This window comes from Hippopotamus amphibius, chromosome 15, assembly GCF_030028045.1.
Source record: "Hippopotamus amphibius kiboko isolate mHipAmp2 chromosome 15, mHipAmp2.hap2, whole genome shotgun sequence".
Classification (NCBI taxonomy): Eukaryota; Metazoa; Chordata; class Mammalia; order Artiodactyla; family Hippopotamidae; genus Hippopotamus; species Hippopotamus amphibius.
The window spans coordinates 7,379,972-7,396,979 of NC_080200.1; the positions used below are offsets into that span (position 1 = coordinate 7,379,972).

General features: G+C 54.7%; 1 protein-coding gene across 1 annotated transcript; it reads right to left on the reverse strand.

The window, feature by feature from the left end:
• Positions 1–359: 359 nt before the first annotated feature.
• CNN1 (calponin 1) lies at positions 360–7,060 on the reverse strand. Its single transcript, XM_057708959.1, has 7 exons — positions 6,927–7,060; positions 4,766–4,887; positions 2,349–2,415; positions 2,102–2,239; positions 1,797–1,907; positions 1,177–1,323; positions 360–1,096 (listed from the first exon to the last, which is right to left on the reverse strand). Exons 1-7 carry the CDS (start codon positions 6,987–6,989, stop codon positions 851–853), a joined length of 894 nt encoding a protein of 297 aa, XP_057564942.1. The 5' UTR covers positions 6,990–7,060; the 3' UTR covers positions 360–850.
• Positions 7,061–17,008: the final 9,948 nt, after the last annotated feature.

The following is a 17,008-nucleotide window of genomic DNA, read 5'->3' on the forward strand; positions in this document are numbered from 1 at the left end:
GAGGGCGCTAAGCGTGTGTGTGTGTGTGTGTGTGTGTGTGTGTGTGTGTGTGTGTGTGTTGTGTGCCTGTGTGAGGATATGTGTTTTTATGTGTCTTGGGTAGGTGTGTGTGAAAGGGTGTATGCACTAAGGCTGGGAGAGCGTGTGTCCACCATACACGCAAAGTGTGCATGTGTGTGGGTCTTGTGTGTGAGTGAGGGCGGTGCCTGTCCTGGGTCCAGCGAGCTCTGTGAGCTCTGTGTGTGTGTCTTGGGGTGCGTGTGTGTGTGCGGGAGATGGAGTGTATCTGAGCAAGGCTGTTTGCGCGTGTGCAGGAGCCACACAGGCTCCGGGAGAGAGCAGCCCCGAGTCCTCGGATCATTTTACAGCCATTTATTGTGCTCCAGTGAAGTAGAAAAAGAAAGTGCTCGCGTTACAAACGCCGCTGTCACGTCCCATAGGCCAGCTGCAAACCAAACCGCGTGTGTCCGCTGGGGGTCTGGGCATGCAGTTTGCTCCCACTGCGGGGGATGGGGTGGGGGGGCGATCCTGGGCTGGGGGGGGCTTCGTTTGGGGGGGCTTTTTGTCCTGGGGGGGACCCACCTGTGGGGAGTGGGGGACAGCGGGGTAGCTTTGCTCAGTGCGTCCTTTGGGTGCTGTTGGGAACACCCAGCTCCATGCTGGACCCAGGGAGGAGGCCCCCTCCCCCCCACAAGCCCCCCCATTCTGCTCCCCCCAAACGCTAACCCTGTAGGCAGGTGCCAGGGGGCTGGAGGAGGAGCCATGCAGGGGCAGGCGGGTCAGCGGGCCGGGCTGGGCCCCACCGAGAGCAGCAGGCAGCCTCCCTGGGGGAAGGCAGAAGCCCAGGGCCCTAGGCGGAGTTGTAGTAGTTGTGTGCGTGGTGGTTGGGGGTGGGCTCGCCCAGCTCCGGGTACTCGGGGTTCAGGCAGTACTTGGGGTCGTAGACCTGGCGGGGCAGCCCGTACACCGTCATGCCGCGCTGCGAGGCCCCCTTGTTGCTCCCCATCTGCAGGCTGACGTTGAGCGTGTCGCAGTGCTCCATGCCCAGCGCCGGCTCGAAGATCTGCCGCTTGGTCCCGGGCGCCGTCATGCCGGCCTGCGGAGGGCAGTGTGGTCAGGCCGCGGGGACAGCGAGGGGCACGGCCCCGCCCGCCCACCGTGGGGCCCCGCACACACCTGGCTGGCTCCCTTGTTGGTGCCCATCTGCAAGCTGATGGTGGCCTGGTCCAGGGGCTGGTCCGTGCCCAGCTTGGGGTCATAGAGGTGGCGCCGGGTGCCGTAGGCTGTCATGCCCTGCTGGCTGGCAAACTTGTTGGTGCCCATCTAGGGAGCCAGAAAGAAAAACACCTCGAGGGTTACAGAATCTCCCCGAGGGCCACATGATGGAACTCCTGTCAGCAGACACTTAACACAGCCCTCTAAGGAAGCACTGTCTCCACCCTCGGGCTACAGACTGGAAACTGAGGCCCAGAAAAGGTGGGTCAGAGGACTGGTAAGTGGACTGACTTCCAGGGTTCAAGTTCCAGCCCAGCCACTCATCACCTGGGCGAGCTTGGCAAGTGACCTAGCTTCTCCAGGCCTCAGTTTCCCCATCAGTATAAAGGGTATGATGATAACAGTACCCACACCCAAGAGCTGTTGGAGGAGTGAGTTAGGGTGTGGAGAAATACCACGCATATAGTGTAGTAAAGGCCAAATATCCTGTCCCCCACCAAAGCTTGCAGGGACCAGGGTGCCCTCCCGGCCTCCTCCAGTCCCCCACCTCTGCTCAGCAGAGGGCGGGGAAGGGGCAGTACCTGCAGTCCAATGATGTTCCGTCCTTCTCTTAACTTCTCTGGCTCAAATTTCCGTTCCTGCTTCTCTGCATATTTCACTCCCACGTTCACCTTGTTCCCTTTCGTCTTGGCCTGGGGAGGGCGAGGGGGGCAGGGACTGACCAGGGGGCCTCTGGGCCACACTGTCCCCTCGGAGACCCTGAGCGGCACCTGCTTTCCCGCTCCCACCCACGCTGGGCTTGGGGGGGCACAAGTGGCCCCACCCACATCCCAGCCAAGAGCACCCACAGCCCCCTGGCCCATGCCCACCCTTCACCCACACTCACCATGCTGGCCAGGGCCAGGAGGGTGGACTGCACTTGCGTGTGGTTGGTGTTCTCAAACAGGTCGTTGGCCTCAAAGATGTCGTGGGGCTTCACCCCGTACTTGGTGATGGCCTTGATGAAGTTGCCGATGTTCTCCAGCTGGAGGGGAGCCGGTGCCGGTCAGCGGTGAGAGGGGGGTGGGAGGCTGGGTGGAGGTCTGAGGGGCCGTGGGCCGGGGGTCGAAAGAGTTAAGGGAGTCTGGGCTTACCTGGTGCCAGTTCTGGGTGGACTCATTGACCTTCTTCACGGAGCCTGGCTGGAGCTTGTTGATGAACCTAGAAGGCGTAGGGGAGGGGACTGAGGAAGGTGAGCCCTGCTGCCCCCAGCCAAGCCTGGCCCAGCGGGACAAGGGGTCAGGATGACCGTCAGTGGGCGCCAACCTTTTTGCTGTTTCCCACTGCAGTCAGCACCCAGCTGCAGCCCCACCACAAACCACCTGCACACACAGGATGGGAAACCCACCTTGGGGAGCTAGGCTGCTTCCGCTCGGAAAGTCTCCGCATTGGGGGTGTCAGGGAGTCTCCAGTCTCCTTTTCTTTCTCCCTCCCTCCCTTTCTTTTTTTTCCCAGCCGCACTGAACAGCTTCTGTGATCTTAGTTTCCCAACCAGGGATCGAACCCGGGCCCTCGACAGTGAAAGCCCAGAGTCCTAACCACTGGACCGCCAGGGAATTCCCCAGTCTCCTTTTCTCATTCGAACCGCTACACCTCAGAGTCCACAGCTCAGAAGTAGGGCCTCTTCTCTGGCCACGCTCACCCCTTGATCTCGTCCAGTCTCTTGACTTTCAGTGCCATTCACATGCCAGCGACTCCCCAGCATCTTCCTGCAGCCCTCCTCTCTCTCCATTCCGGCTCCCCACAAGGATGTCTCAAATCAAACGCACCCTGCCCAGACTCCCGACCCCCACCTGCCCTCACAGAACTCCCTCCATCCTCCCCGGCTCAGTGAGCCCACCCTTCCAGGTCTCAGACAAAGCCCTCCAATGCCCCTGACTCTCCTCTCCCTTTCTCTCACCCTCACATCCAATCCCTCAGCAACTCCTTTGGCTCTGCCTCCTGAAGACTTCCAGAAGCCCACCTCCGCCCTGCTCTGAGCCACCAGTGTCTACTCTCCTGGGCTTTTGCCAGGACCTCCCCATGGGCTCCCCACGTCCACCTCGTCCTCTTCAGACGCTCGTCATCCCACAGTTAAAATGGCCTTCTTAAAACAATTTCATTATGGTTTATCATAGGATATTAAATATAGTTCTCTGTGCTATACAGTAGGACCTTGTATAACTTTTCTGTATAGCAAAAATTAACACAACTAAATCAACTATACTTCAATTAAAAACAAACGAATTCCAGTTACTCCCCAAGTTCAAAGCACTCCCATGGTTTCCTATTGCCTTGAGAATAAAAGTCTAACTCCATAGCATGAATGAGGAAGAGGCCCTGCACCGTCTGGCCCGCAGCAAACTCCCTCCGCTTTCCCTGATCAGTGATGCCCCCACCCCAGGGCCTTCGCACTGGCTGTCCCCACAGCCTAGCCCACTCCTCCCTAAGATGCCCAGCCAGCAGCTTCCCTCCCTTCATCCAAGATTCTGCTTCAATATTACCTCTTTAGAAAGACCTCCCAGACCATTCTGTACAAAGCAGCAGCCCTTCACCCCATGGGCCCCAGCCCCCATCCTTTCCAGCTTGACTCTTCCTCATGCCCTTCCCACCACAGGTAGGTATGTGATTATTTCAACAATTATTTGCTCCATCACCCCCACCAGGACTAAAGCTCTGTAAGCACCCCACGTCGAGCCTGTTTTGTGCATATCCTCAGTGCCTAGACCTGGCTGGCACACAGCAGGCGCTCCATAAATGCACCTACTCCATAAATGAGTGGGTGGCTCTGCACTCTTTAAGGCCTGGGACACCAGACTGTCCCCCCATTCCACAGATATGGTAGAACAATATCTCCCAGTCTCTCCCTTTCCAGCAGCTAGGGCTTGGTAACGCTGTGCCTTAGGGAAGCTTCCCAAGCACAAGCTCTGGCCCTCATGGTCACCCTGCCCTGGGTCAGACTCAAGAGATGCAGACAGCACCCCAGCTGGGCTCAGGGCCCTGCCCAAAAGTAGGGTTGCAGTGATATCTGGAAGGTGGACTCTGGAAACGGGGCTTGGGGACTGGGAGGGTTTGCATCTCTCTCCTTCAGTGATTAGGTTCTGAGAGGAGGAGAAAATCAGGGCCCACTTAAATTACTGTGGCACACCCCTCAGGTCACCAGGCCAGTGGTGGACAGCCGTTGTGGCCTGGTGCCTTTTAGCTGTGACCTCCCATTCTTGGGACTCTGGAGACCATAAATGTGGCTGCCCTGTGTGCGTGGGCAGTTCAGAATCTGCCAGATTCGGAAGTCATTTCTGCTGGAAGAGCATGGGACTTTGGGCGACGTGCTTTACCTAACTGAGCCTCAGTTATCTTTACCATTAAATGGGCACAGTGATTATCTGCCACCTCAGAGTTTTGTCTTGAGGTATCAGATATAAAGCACCCAGGCCAGCTCTGAGCTCATGGTCATTTGAGGGGTTCAGGGAGGACAGATGAGGGGTTGGGGGCGCTGCCCAGGCAGAGTCCGGGCCACAAGCGCCCCACTCACTCGCAAAGAATGATGCCGTCTTTGAGGCCGTCCATGAAGTTGTTGCCAATGCGGCGCCCCGTCATCCCCTCGATCCACTCTCGAAGCTCCTGCTCCCGCTGGTGGTCGTACTTCTGGGCCAACTGGGGGTAGGGGCACAGAGAGGGTGGTGAGGACCCAGTGGGGAGCAGGGTTGGCTCCCAGCCCCAATCCAAGGCTCCCTAGGTCTGATCTCCTCCCTCCTCCCTTCCCAACTAAGGCAATTCTGTCCCAGCGTCCAATGGGGGGGAGGGGGATCGGGCGGGGGGGAGGGTGCTTAGGGCCAGGGTTGAGGTGGCACCTGCCCAGGGGGCCATTCCAGGCATTCTGAGGTTTGGCACCACAGAATGTGGACTAAGGGGTGGAGAGGGACATACTCAGAGCTCGGGGGGCGGTGCCTGGCCTCTTGGTTCCCCCTCCAGACCAAACTTGGGGCTTAGCTTCCCCTGGCCCTGCCCCCCTCCTGGAAGCTTCAGGCAGGGGAGGAGGAGCCCTAAGGAGGTGTCCCCCGGATGCCACCTTGCAGGGGACTGCTCTGCCTTACATCTCTGTCTCAGTGTCTCTCCAGGTCCTCAGCCCTGGGGCCCCCCTCTCTGGCTGGGGGCATGAGGGCCTGTCTTTGTCTTACTCCTGGCCCCATGCATGTCTGTATTTCTCTGTCTCTTTCCCCATCGCTTGATGTCCTCAGTCTCTCTCCCAGCTCTGTCTGTCTTTCCTTGGCCCTGTCACCCTGTCCCCATCGCTGCAGGTCCAGCTGGGGGTGGAGTCATGGCTCATCCATCTCTGCTTTCCTAGGTCTCTCTCCGTCCCTCCGATTCCAGGTTCCTGGCCTCGGTGAGGATGGGGCTCAGCCATCTCTCCGCCTCTCCATCCCTGTCTCAGTCTTATCTCGCTCCAGGCTCGCCCTCCCCCATCCGTCTCTCTCATGTCTCAGGCTTCCAGAATCTCTGTCTGCGTCTCTCCCGGCTCTCCTTTCCTACGTTGCCCCTCCTCCATTTCTCTACCCCAGCCCAGACAGGCTCCCGGCCCCTGGGGGACCCGGCTGCCCCTTCTCCTGGAGGAGAGGAAAGGGGAGGGGGCGGCCCCCTCACCTGGCCCCGGCCCTGCCGCCCCCCTCCCCACCAGCCCGGCTTTATAAAGCAAACCGGCCCTTATATAGCACGGCCCTGCGGGCCAGGCTCCCGAGGCCGCCTTATATGGCGCGACGGCTCCGCTCGGCTCTGGGGCCGGCGCTGGGGGGAGGGGGGTGGCGCTGGGATCTGTCTCCGGCCGGAGCACCCGCCCCCCACCTGCCCCCTCCTCCAGCCCCGAGGATCCCCCAGACCCAGGTTCCCAATCCCAGCTCCCAATTTCCTGCCTGTGGAATCCTGGGAAAAGCCACCCTGAGCCTCAGTGTTCCCCTCTGTCAAATGGGGCTAGGATTCCTCCCCTGGCAGCACTCATAGGAGCGTTCCAGTGGGTTGGGGACTCCAAGCTCGCTGCCCTGGAGAAGCTGATCCCATGTGGGGCAGCGGGGTGGGGGGGAAGAGCAGCGAGTTCAGGGGCCCAGTTATGCACCTCCCTTATATAGGACCTGAGCTACTTGTCTCTTCTCACTGAACCTCAGTTTACCCATCCAAAGCATGAAGATGGTGTCTCTGTGTCCTGTCACCTCCCAAATTAGGAGACCCCTGCTATGTCCCTAATGACCACTCTCTGCCCTCCCCGCTGTTTCCCTTTCCTTCACGACCTCCCACACTTGGGGCCTCACCTCCCAGGAACCCCAGCTCTGGAGCACTCCCCAAATTCTTTGTCAGGATGGGGGGGGGGGTGTGGGCAAAATCAAGTCCTTCCCCAGCCCCCCAGGAACAAAACAGGGTTAACAGGGGACTCTGATCAAGTGGGGTTTTCCCAATGGACCGACCACCTCAGTTTACCTGTGACTGCCTGCATGCCCCCCATTTCACACCCCAAAAGCAGCTGAGGGCTCTGGGATGCTCCGGCCAGGGAAGAAGGCAGCCCCTTCCCCATACTCATCCTTTTTCTCTCTCAGGTTCCAAGTCATATGGGACAGGCAGGCAGGGGGTCCAAGGAACCCCAAGAGTGCGGCCTCTGGCCTGGCAGAGCAAGTGGGCCAGGCCTGGGGGAGGCCCTCCAGCCCTACCTTGTTCTTGACCTCAGCCGACAGCCCGTAGGCGGGGCCTCGGTTGAAGTGAGCAGAGGACATGCCGGCTGATGGTGGGCAGCGGTGGCAGCGCACTGAAGACGGCGGTGGCAGCTGAAGCTCCGTCTGCACCCTCTTCCCTCCTCACACGTTTTTGAAGCACCGGAGGCGGCCCGGGCCTCTTCCAAGGCCGTCCTATTGGCCGCAGGGGCCTGCCAAGGGGCGGGGCGCCCCCCACCTCGGCCACCCCCCCCTTCGTGATGTCAGGGCCTTGGTATTGGGAGCTGATTGTGTCATTGTTTCCACCAGGGGGGCGGCCTGGGTTATTCTTTTTTGGGGGGGGGTGGGTTGGCCAGCCAGAGACCAACCTTTCCCCATCCCCCAATGTTCATTAGGGCTCTGGCTGGGTCTCCTAGTCTCTTTGTGTCTGTCTCTGAGGCCATCTCTCCATGTTTCTGAGGTCATTGCTCTTCGTTTCTCTCCAGTCTTGAGGCAGGACTACCACCTGTGGTAGTTTATCAAGTATCACCCTGGGTTTAAGTCCAGACACCAACAGTCTATAAATGTAGGCCAGTCCCTTCCCCTCCCTGAGCCTCTGTTGCCACATCTGTAAAATGGACTCATGATAGTGTCTGCTCATGAAGGTGTTGTGAGGATCAGAAGAAATAATGCCTGTGGCTTCCCTGGTGGTCCGGCGGTTTAGGCTCTGCACTTCCACTGCAGGAGGCACGGGTTTGGTCCCTGGTCAGGGAACTAAGATTCCACCTGCCATGTGGTGCAGCCAAAAAAAAAAGAAGAAATAATGCCTCTAACATGCCCATGGCAGCGCCTGGCACAGGGAAAAACTCAGGAAACAGCAGTATTTCTGCTGAGAACCTGGCACCTCACTTCTGTCCCCTCTAGCCCCTCAAAAGGACCTGGGGGAGCAGAGATCCAAGATCTCACCCTCCCCATACACCTGTGGGTTGCCTGAACCACGGAGTGGCTGTGTTTGTGGGTTCCAGGCCATGGACACCCCCATATATCCCTGTCCCAGCCAGGCTGGCCTGGAGAGAATACCTGCAAGCAGCCCTGCCTGTCCAGATCTCACCCCTGGACCACAGGGGTAGATGACATGCCCACATCACGCCATGTATGTTTAGGTCATGTTCGTGACACTTGGATAACATGTCAGCAACCATATCATACACTGATGATACTTTAAGGACATGCAATTTGCTGGCCACATGCTAAGGGCACAGCTGTGATGTACTAACATGATAACAGCCCTTATGTCAGGCCCTGGTCCAAATGCTGTACATGTGGGGAAACTGAGGCACGGGGGTGTAGAATCCCTTTCCCAGCGTCACACAGCTCAGCAGTGGCAGAGCAGAATTTGAACCCGGGCCTCTGCCCCTAATGCTAGGAGGCTAAGGCAGGGTTTCTCAGTCTTGCTACTGTTGACATCCCAGCTGGCCAACTCATGGAGGCGGGGAGGGTTGGCTGTCCTGGGCATCACATAACTTCAAGCAGCATCCCCAGCCTCTACCTACTCAATGCCAGAAGCAACATCCCCCTCACCTTAGTCTCCAGTTGCCAGATGTCCCTGGGAAAGATATGTGGGAAGGGGGAGGGGGAAGGTTGGCGGCAGATCGCTGCCACTGGAGAACGACTGGGCTAAGGCAACTAAGGACAAGTTTGCTTTAGTTGAAGATACACTAAAATACACAACATGAGCTAAGAATTAGCTCCTTCTACGTACTTGAGTGCTCTGGATCTGTTAACTCATGCCTCACAGCAGCCTTATGATGTAGGGTCTAAATGACGCACAGAGAGCTGAAGCCAACTGCCCGGAGTCCCACGGCTCGAGGATGGACTTGGAGGCTTAGATTCCGGGATCCTGCCCACGCGGAGCGGCCCTCTGCAGGCCACCGATCGCTACTGCGCATGCGAGGACCCGCGCCTCCGCGAGCTCGCGGCCGGCGCCCCCTGGCGGCTCAGCAGGGCGGGGGCGGGGCCGGGCGGCCTCCGGGCGGCGATGACGCAACGCGCTGACTCACTCGGCCCCGCCCCCAGGCCCGCTGCCGCTTGGCCATTTATAGAATCCGCGCGGGCCCTGAAGTCACGGCCCAAGCACGACGGGGGCGGGGTGGGGGAGCACTTGGCATGCCCCCAGACGGGGCAGCCCGGGGTCTCCCTAGGGGGCAGCCCTTTTTGGGTCCGTCTGTCCCTCCAGTTCTGGGTCGGTGTCTCTAGATCTCTTGCTATGTCTTTTGGTCATTCTGCGTCCGTCTCTCTGCGTCCCCTAGCCTTTTTCTGTCTCGGCCTTTGTCTCTCTCTGCGTCTCTATGCATCTACCGTCTCGCTGTCTCTGTCTTTCTCTCTGTCCCCATGTCTCCTCTCTCTCTTTATTATCTCTCCGTCTCTGTCTCAGTTTCTGTTCCACACCTCTGGGTCACCTATGTCTCTGTACTGTGTCTGTTTCTGTCTGATGGATGGGGGTAGAGGCTGAGAGAGGGGACTGATCCCATCCCGAGGCTCCAGGCCAAGGGGACTCCCCCATCACTGGCTGCCGGGTGTGCAGACCACCACTCAACTCCTATCTGGCCCTTCCCAGGCCGCAGCCCCTCTGTGCCTCAGTTTCTCATCTAAATGAGAAGGATGGTCTTTTGTAAAGAATAGAATTTCTTTTCCCCAAGAGTCCAGGACAGTCATGAAAGAAAAGCTCTGGCTTTCCTCAATCTGAGAAGCTCCCCTAGAACAGTGGTCCCCAGCCGCCAGGGCTGAGGACCAGTACCGGTTCAAGGCCTGTTAGGAGCTGGGCGGCACAGCAGGAGGTGGGGGGGGGGGGGGAGTTGCCCAGCGAGGGAAACTTCGGGTAGCTCCCTATGGCTGGCATTACCAGCCCGTCCATGGAAAAATTGTCTTCCAGGAAACCAGTCCCTGGTGCTGAAAAGGTTGGGGACAGCTGCCCTAGAAACTTTCTGATTCTCAGAACTCACGCACACACACCCCTCTGTGCCTGTCTCCGGGAGAGTCTCACCCCTTTCCCTTGCCTATCTTGGCAGACGGGGGTCTGCCAGCCACCCCCCACCCCCACCCCCACCCGCAGCTTTCCCTTCCCAAAATGGCTTCTGTTTCAGGAGGTCTCACTCCATGTCAGGCACTGTGCCACGCACAAACTCATTTAATCCTCACCACCACCCTCTCGGGGTGGAAAGTCTTAGACCCTTTTTTTTTTTTTTTTTTTTTGCCACGCAGTGGGGCATGTGGGATCTTAGTTCCCCAACCAGGGATCAACCCACAGCCATTGCATTGGAAGCATGGAGTCTTAACCACTGGACCACCAGGGAATTCCTTTAGACCCTTTTTATAGATAAAGAAACCCAAGGTTCAGAGAAACCAAGTCACTCTCCCAGCGTCACACTGCTCCTGCTGTTCCCAGATCCTTCCACATGTTTCTCACCTTTGTAATCCCTTCTGCCTGGACACATTTCCACAAGATGCCTGCACGCCCTCTCCCTCATTTCCTCTGCTCAGTTGTCCCCTCTTCAGAGAGGCCCTCCCTGACCACCTGCTCTAAAATAATAGCACCCCCACCCCCAGACTGTGAGAGATGGGCAAGAGGAGAATTCACTTAAGTGTTTGTACCTGGCAGTGGATATGTTTGCTCCATAAACACTTCTATTTGAATAAGTGATTTAAAAAAGCCCCCTCGCCACGGGACTTCTCTGGCTGTCCAGTGGTTAAGATTCTGCACTTCCAAAAAAAAAAAAAGATTCTGCGCTTCCATGGCCCAGATTGGCAAAAATCAGAACACCTCACAACACCCGATGCTGGAGAGGCTTAGCAACATCGTTGATGGTCGTTGGCAGTTTGTTGACAGGTTTCAAAATGATAAGCGTCCTTACCTTTTCTGGTGGTTACTTTTACGTGTCAAGTCCATTGGGCCAGGGGGTGCCCAGATACGTGGGTCAAACATTATTCTGGGTATGTCTTTGAGGGTGTTTTTGAATGAGATTAATATTTGAATTTGCAGACTGAGTAAAAGAGCACTTGCCCTCCCCAATGTGGATGGGCTTCATCTGACCAGTCAGAAGCTTGAGTAAAACAAAAAAGGCTGACTCCCCCATCCATTAAGAATGAATTCCTCCTGCCTGACTACCTTGGGATGGGACATGGGTCTTTTCCTGCCTTCAAACTGGAACTGAAACATCAGCTTTTCTTGGGTCTCGAGCCTGCCTGCCAACTCCTGGACTGGAACTTATACCATTGGCTCTCCTGGTTCTCGGACCTTTCTTCTTGGACTGGAACTACATCATCTACTCTCCTGGGACTCCAGCTTGCCAACTGCAGATCTTGGACTTGGACGTCTCCATAACCACGTAAGTCAATTCCCTATAATAAATCTGTCTCTTTCTCTCTCGTATATATGTGTGTATATATGCATATATATATATACACACACACATATGTATATATATTTTTTCCTATTGGTTCTGTTTTTCTTGAGAACCCTGCCTATCTAATACACCTTCTGAACCAGCAAATCTCTTTTTTTTAGAATATTCCTAAGAAGTACAAGTGAAGGTGTGAAGAATGACATTTATTGCAATGGGCTTTTAATAACAAGTCACCCTGTAGATCTATCAACAGGGAACACATGAGATAGACAAAGATGACAGCAGAATATGCAGCACTTTGTTTCAATTAAATAAAGGCACTGTGATGCTGTGGTTAAGAGTGGAGGCTCTGTCCGCCTGCCACAACTAAGGGACCTGCGAGCCGCAACTAAGGAGCCTGCCTGCTGCATCTAAGACCCAGTGCAACCGAATAAATAAATAAATATTAAAAATAAAAAAGAGGGACTTCCCTGGTGGTGCAGTGGTTAAGAATCCGCCTGCCAATGCAAGGGGCATGGATCAATCCCTGGCCCAGGAAGATCCCACAAGCCACAGAGCAGCTAAGCCTGTGAGCCACAATTAGTGAGCCCACGCACCACAACTATTGAAGCCCGTGCACCTAGAGCCCGTGGTCCACAACAAAGAGTAGCCCTGCTTGCTGCAACTAGAGAAAAAAGCCCGTGCACGGCAACAAAGATCCAATGCAGCAAAAAAATTATAATTAATTAATTAATATTTTAAAAAGAGTGGGAGCTCTGGATCCATATTCCATGGGTTTGGGACATACCCGGTGCTTCCTGGCTGTGTGACCTCAGGCAGGTGTCTTAACATCTCTGTGCCTCAGTTTCCTCCTCTGGAAAATGGGCATATTAATAGTGCCTGCTTCAGGAGTCCTGTTTGTTTTTAACTTTGTATTTGGAGATAATTTTAGACTTACAAAAAAGCTGCAAAAAGTAGCACAGAGAGTTCCCAAATACCCTTCACCCTGCTGCCCCTACTGTTAACATCTTACATAACCATAGTACATTTATCAAAACTAAGAAGTTAACCTTGGCACAATACTATTAACAAACTTGGTTTGGATTTCTCCAGCTTTTTAACTCATGTCCTTTTTCTGTTCCAGGACCCAATCCAAGATCCCTCATTGCATTTAGTGGTCATGTTTTTTTAGACTCCTTAGACTGTGACAGTCCCTCAGTCTTTCATGACCTTGATACTTTTGAAGAGTACTGGTCAGTAATTTTATAGCGTCTCTCAATTTGGTTTGTCTTGATTAGAGTGGGGATTTTGCATTACTGGGAAGGATACCAGAGAGGTGATGCTCCTTCCCATACTAAGGGCTTATGATGTCACCATGACTCATTGCTGGTGATGTTAACCTTGGTCCCTTGGTTAAGGTGATGTCTGCCAGGACCCTCCACTGTGAAGCTGCTATTTTCCTCCAGTTGTTTTGAGGGCTGCATGTTAAAGGGTCTACATCAGGGCTTCATACATACCATTGTGCTCTGTGTTTAAAAAAAAGTAAATGCCTGTGTTTGAATTGACTACTTCTGGTAGGATAAATGAGAAAATGAGAGCCACAACTGCCTCACTAGGAGGAGGAACACTGGGAGCTCTAAAGGCTGCGGCCACCACCACCCACACGTGCCTTCACCCACCGCCCAACTGAGGAGAGCGAACTGGGTCTGCTCATAGCTGGGCACGCCCAGCAGAGGGCAGTAGTGCTCCCAGCAGCTGCCCACGTGGCTGTCAACGTGCTGGGGAGGGATGCCCAAGCCTCCTGGACCACAGTTGATTGGCTGCAGCGCCCCTCAGAGTGGCCAATCACAGGAATCTTGATGGGGCAGATGTGCTGCGGCTGCGCAGAGTCGCTGAGGCATCCTAAGGGTGACTGCAAGTTATCTTTCCGTCCCCATGCCAGCGCCCTGCGTCATGGAGGCCAAGGGATTGCAGAAGCGGTTTTATGGGAGCAGAGAATCGTTCTCGCCTGCAGCCTCTGCTACTGCCAATCCCCCATTTTATGTGCTAATCTATTGGGGATATAAACAGCCTAAAACCAGGGCTTTGGGGGGAAGCCCAGGAGCCCCCCTCCCCCACCTCCTCACATTCCTCTCAGTTCACTCCAGTCCAGCCACACAGGGCCTTTGCAGTTGCTTCTTATGCCCACATTGTTCCCCAAATCTCCAGATGGTTCACTCACCTCCTTCAGGTCTTTACTCAAATGTCACTTGCTCAGTGAGGGCTTCTCCGAACCAGTCAATTTCAAACTGCAACCCCCTCTTGTACCTCCTTCTTTTTTCTGCTTCACTGTTCTCTGTATCACTTATTTTTTAAGTAGACTTTTTCAAAATTGTGGTAAAATATATAACATAAAATTTACTGTTTTTAAGTGTACAGTTCTGTGATATTAAGTACATTCATGTTTTTGTGGAGCCATCACCACCATCCATCTCCAGAACTTTTTTCATCTTCCAAGACTGAAACTCTGCTGCCATTAAACAGTAATTCCCCCCTCCCCCTCCCACAACTCCTGGCAACCATCATTCTACTTTCCGTCTCAATGATAATTTGACTACTCTCTAGGTACCTCATATAAGTGGAATCATACAGTATTTGTCCTTTGTGACTGGTTTATTTCATTTAGCATAACGTCCTTAAGGTTCACCCAGTGGTTAAGAACCTGCCTGCCAATGCAGGGGACATGGGTTCAAGCCCTGGTCCGGGAAGATCCCACATGCTGCAGAGCAACTAAGCCCGTGTGCCACAACTACTGAAGCCTGAGCGCCTAGAACCCATGCTCTGCAGCAAGAGAAGCCACCATAATGAGAAGCCCAAGCACCGCAATGAAGAGTGGCCCCGACTTGCTGCAACTAGAGAAAGCCCATGCGCAGCAACAAAGACCCAATGCAGCCAAAAATATATAAATAAATTTTTTAAAAGTGAAGTGGGCAGGGGATTGAGGGTCGCATGCAGCAGGATCTCCTCTACTGCAGAGCAGGTCACCAGAGTCATCAGCCACAGTCCATAGGATGGGAGGAGCAGGGGGACCACTGAACCCCCACTCTGGACAGCTCTAGACAGGGCAGCTGGGAGCCTGGCATGGAGGGGTCAAGGCCCAGGTCTGGGCTCTGCCTGGGCTGGGGTAAAGAGACACAGTGGGCTGGCCCATGAGGCTCCTTATCTGGGCCAGCCTCCCTCTGAGAACCTTCCTGGAGAGGTCTCTTCTTCCCCTGGACATCCAGCAGTGTCCACGCCCCCCTCCCCAAGCTGCTGGCTCCACAACCCCCACAGGAGCACAGAGTAGGGATGGAGTGAAGTGGAGAATGTCCCCTCGGGCCCCACTGACCCTTACCGAGTGAGGCTGAGGTTGACAGAGAGGTTGATGTTGACCGTCTCCACGGAGAGCAGCTTGTACCGGCTAAGAGTGCAGATGGCCAGGGAGAGGAGGATGGCTACACACCTGGGGAGGGGACAAGGCAAATTAGGCCCCGCCCCCTCTTCCGCGTGGCCCCTCCCCCTCAGGCCCCGCCCCCTCCTCAGTACCTGGAGTCCCGCTGGAGGCGTTTGTGGGGGTCAAATTGGCTCCCAGGCTGTCATGAGGCTGCTGAACGCGCGCTGGCCCAACGCCTAGGAGCTCATTTGGTACAAAACGAAGCCAGGAAGCTGAATTATGGGAGGAAGGCGCCATAGGGACAAGTAGGGGTGGTTATTGAGCTGTGGCTCTGGCCATATCTATGCCCCAGGCACCTCCTCCACCCCAAGGCCCAGCTCCTACAGCTGGCAGGGCAGATGCCAGCTGCACCACCTCCAATGTTGCCTACCCTGAGGCAAGGGGATTATCCGGGGACCATAGGCCTGCCACACACAGGGGAGGAGAGGTACAAATCCAGGGACCCAGACACTGCATCTCTCACACACACTTGGGGGTACAACCAGCGTGAGTAGACCCTGGGGGTCGGACACACAGCCACACAGAGATACACACGGGCAGCTACAAACACAGCGACAGCCCCCAGTGTGGTTGGGTGGACAGTCATACACAGAGGCATAGGGACACACCATTGTCACACACACAGACAGCCCCACACAGTCAGAATCGACCAATATTGAGGCACAGTCACAGACACATAGTGTCATATACTGTCACTGACACACCGATTGTGGGGGGCAGGCACCCATACAAGTCTCACCCAATACAAGTCAGAGACACACAGTGTTACAAACACAACTACACAATGGAGTCCCACAGCGTCAGAGACCGTCCCCAGACTTGGCATGGTCAGACCTTTACACCATTGCTGGGACACAGAGTCACACACAGGCAGAGACACACACGGTGTCACAAGCACAGCCATACACACATAGAGTCAGAGACTCATACAGTCACAGACAACCACTGTAGACATAATCACACACAGACAGATATAGGGTGTAACAGTCACATGTGTCTTGACGGTGGGACACTTTTATCCACAAGTTGGGGACACATGGGGCGTCCCAAACACAGTCATTGACCCATTGGTGTTCAGACATGCGATCTCACTCGCGTTATTGCGTGGAACATCAAAGAAATGTTGACACACCTACTCCCAGCGCCTCAGAATTGTGGGACAAATTCCATACCTTTACACACACACAGACACCAGAAGCTGGTACAATCACAGGTGCACATGTAGCTAATGGCATGTGGATGCACAAAGACCCACACACCAAAGTCCAGACTGGCCTGGCTCCCACTGACACACATATGGGGACCACCCCGACCTATACTCACACAGCCACACACAACCTACACAACTTTGCTCGAGTTTTGAGATGCTACAAAAACACATGAAAACCTCCACACTATCACCCCAACATTACAGTCACACACACACACACACACACACACACACAAAATCATGAATACACACACAACCCTACAGGACTCAGCCCTCCATGAGAGTGGCCCAAGGTGTCAAACCAGACTCCATGCCCTCCCAGTGAGGGAGGTGGAGGGACGTGTTAGGGTGAGTCCCCCATAATAACAATAACATAAGGAGGGACTTCCCTGGTGGCGCAGTGGTTAAGAATCTGCCTGCCAGTGCTGGGGACATGGGTATAAGCCCTGGTCCAGGAAGATCCCACATGCTGTGGAGCAACTAAGCCCATGCGCCACAACTACTGAGCCTGTGCTCTAGAGCCCGCAAGCCACAACTACTGTGCCTGTGTTCTGTACCTACTGAAGGCCACACACCTCGAGCCCATGCTCTGCAGCAAGAAAAGCCACCACAATGAGAAGCCCACGCATCACAAGGAAGAGGAGCCCTCGCTTGCCACTGGAGAAAGCCACATGCAGCAACCAAGACCCAACGCAGCCTAAAATAAATCAATAAATTAATTAATTAAAAAAAATAGCATAGGGAATTCCCTGGAGGTCCAATGGTTAGGACTCCATGCTTCCACTGCAGGGTGCACAGGTTCAGTCCCTGGTCAGGGAACTAAGATTCCACAAGCCGCATAGCACGGCTGAAACAAAAACAAAACAAAAAACAGAAAAAGACAGCATACACTTATATGGCTGTCTTGCATAGATAAAAACAATTAAATCTAAAAAAAAAAAAAAAGAAAGAAAGAAAAAGAAAAAACAAAGCAAAACCTATAAGGTTATTATAATTGGCCCATTTCAGGGGTGAGACAACCAGGGCACAGCTGGGTTAA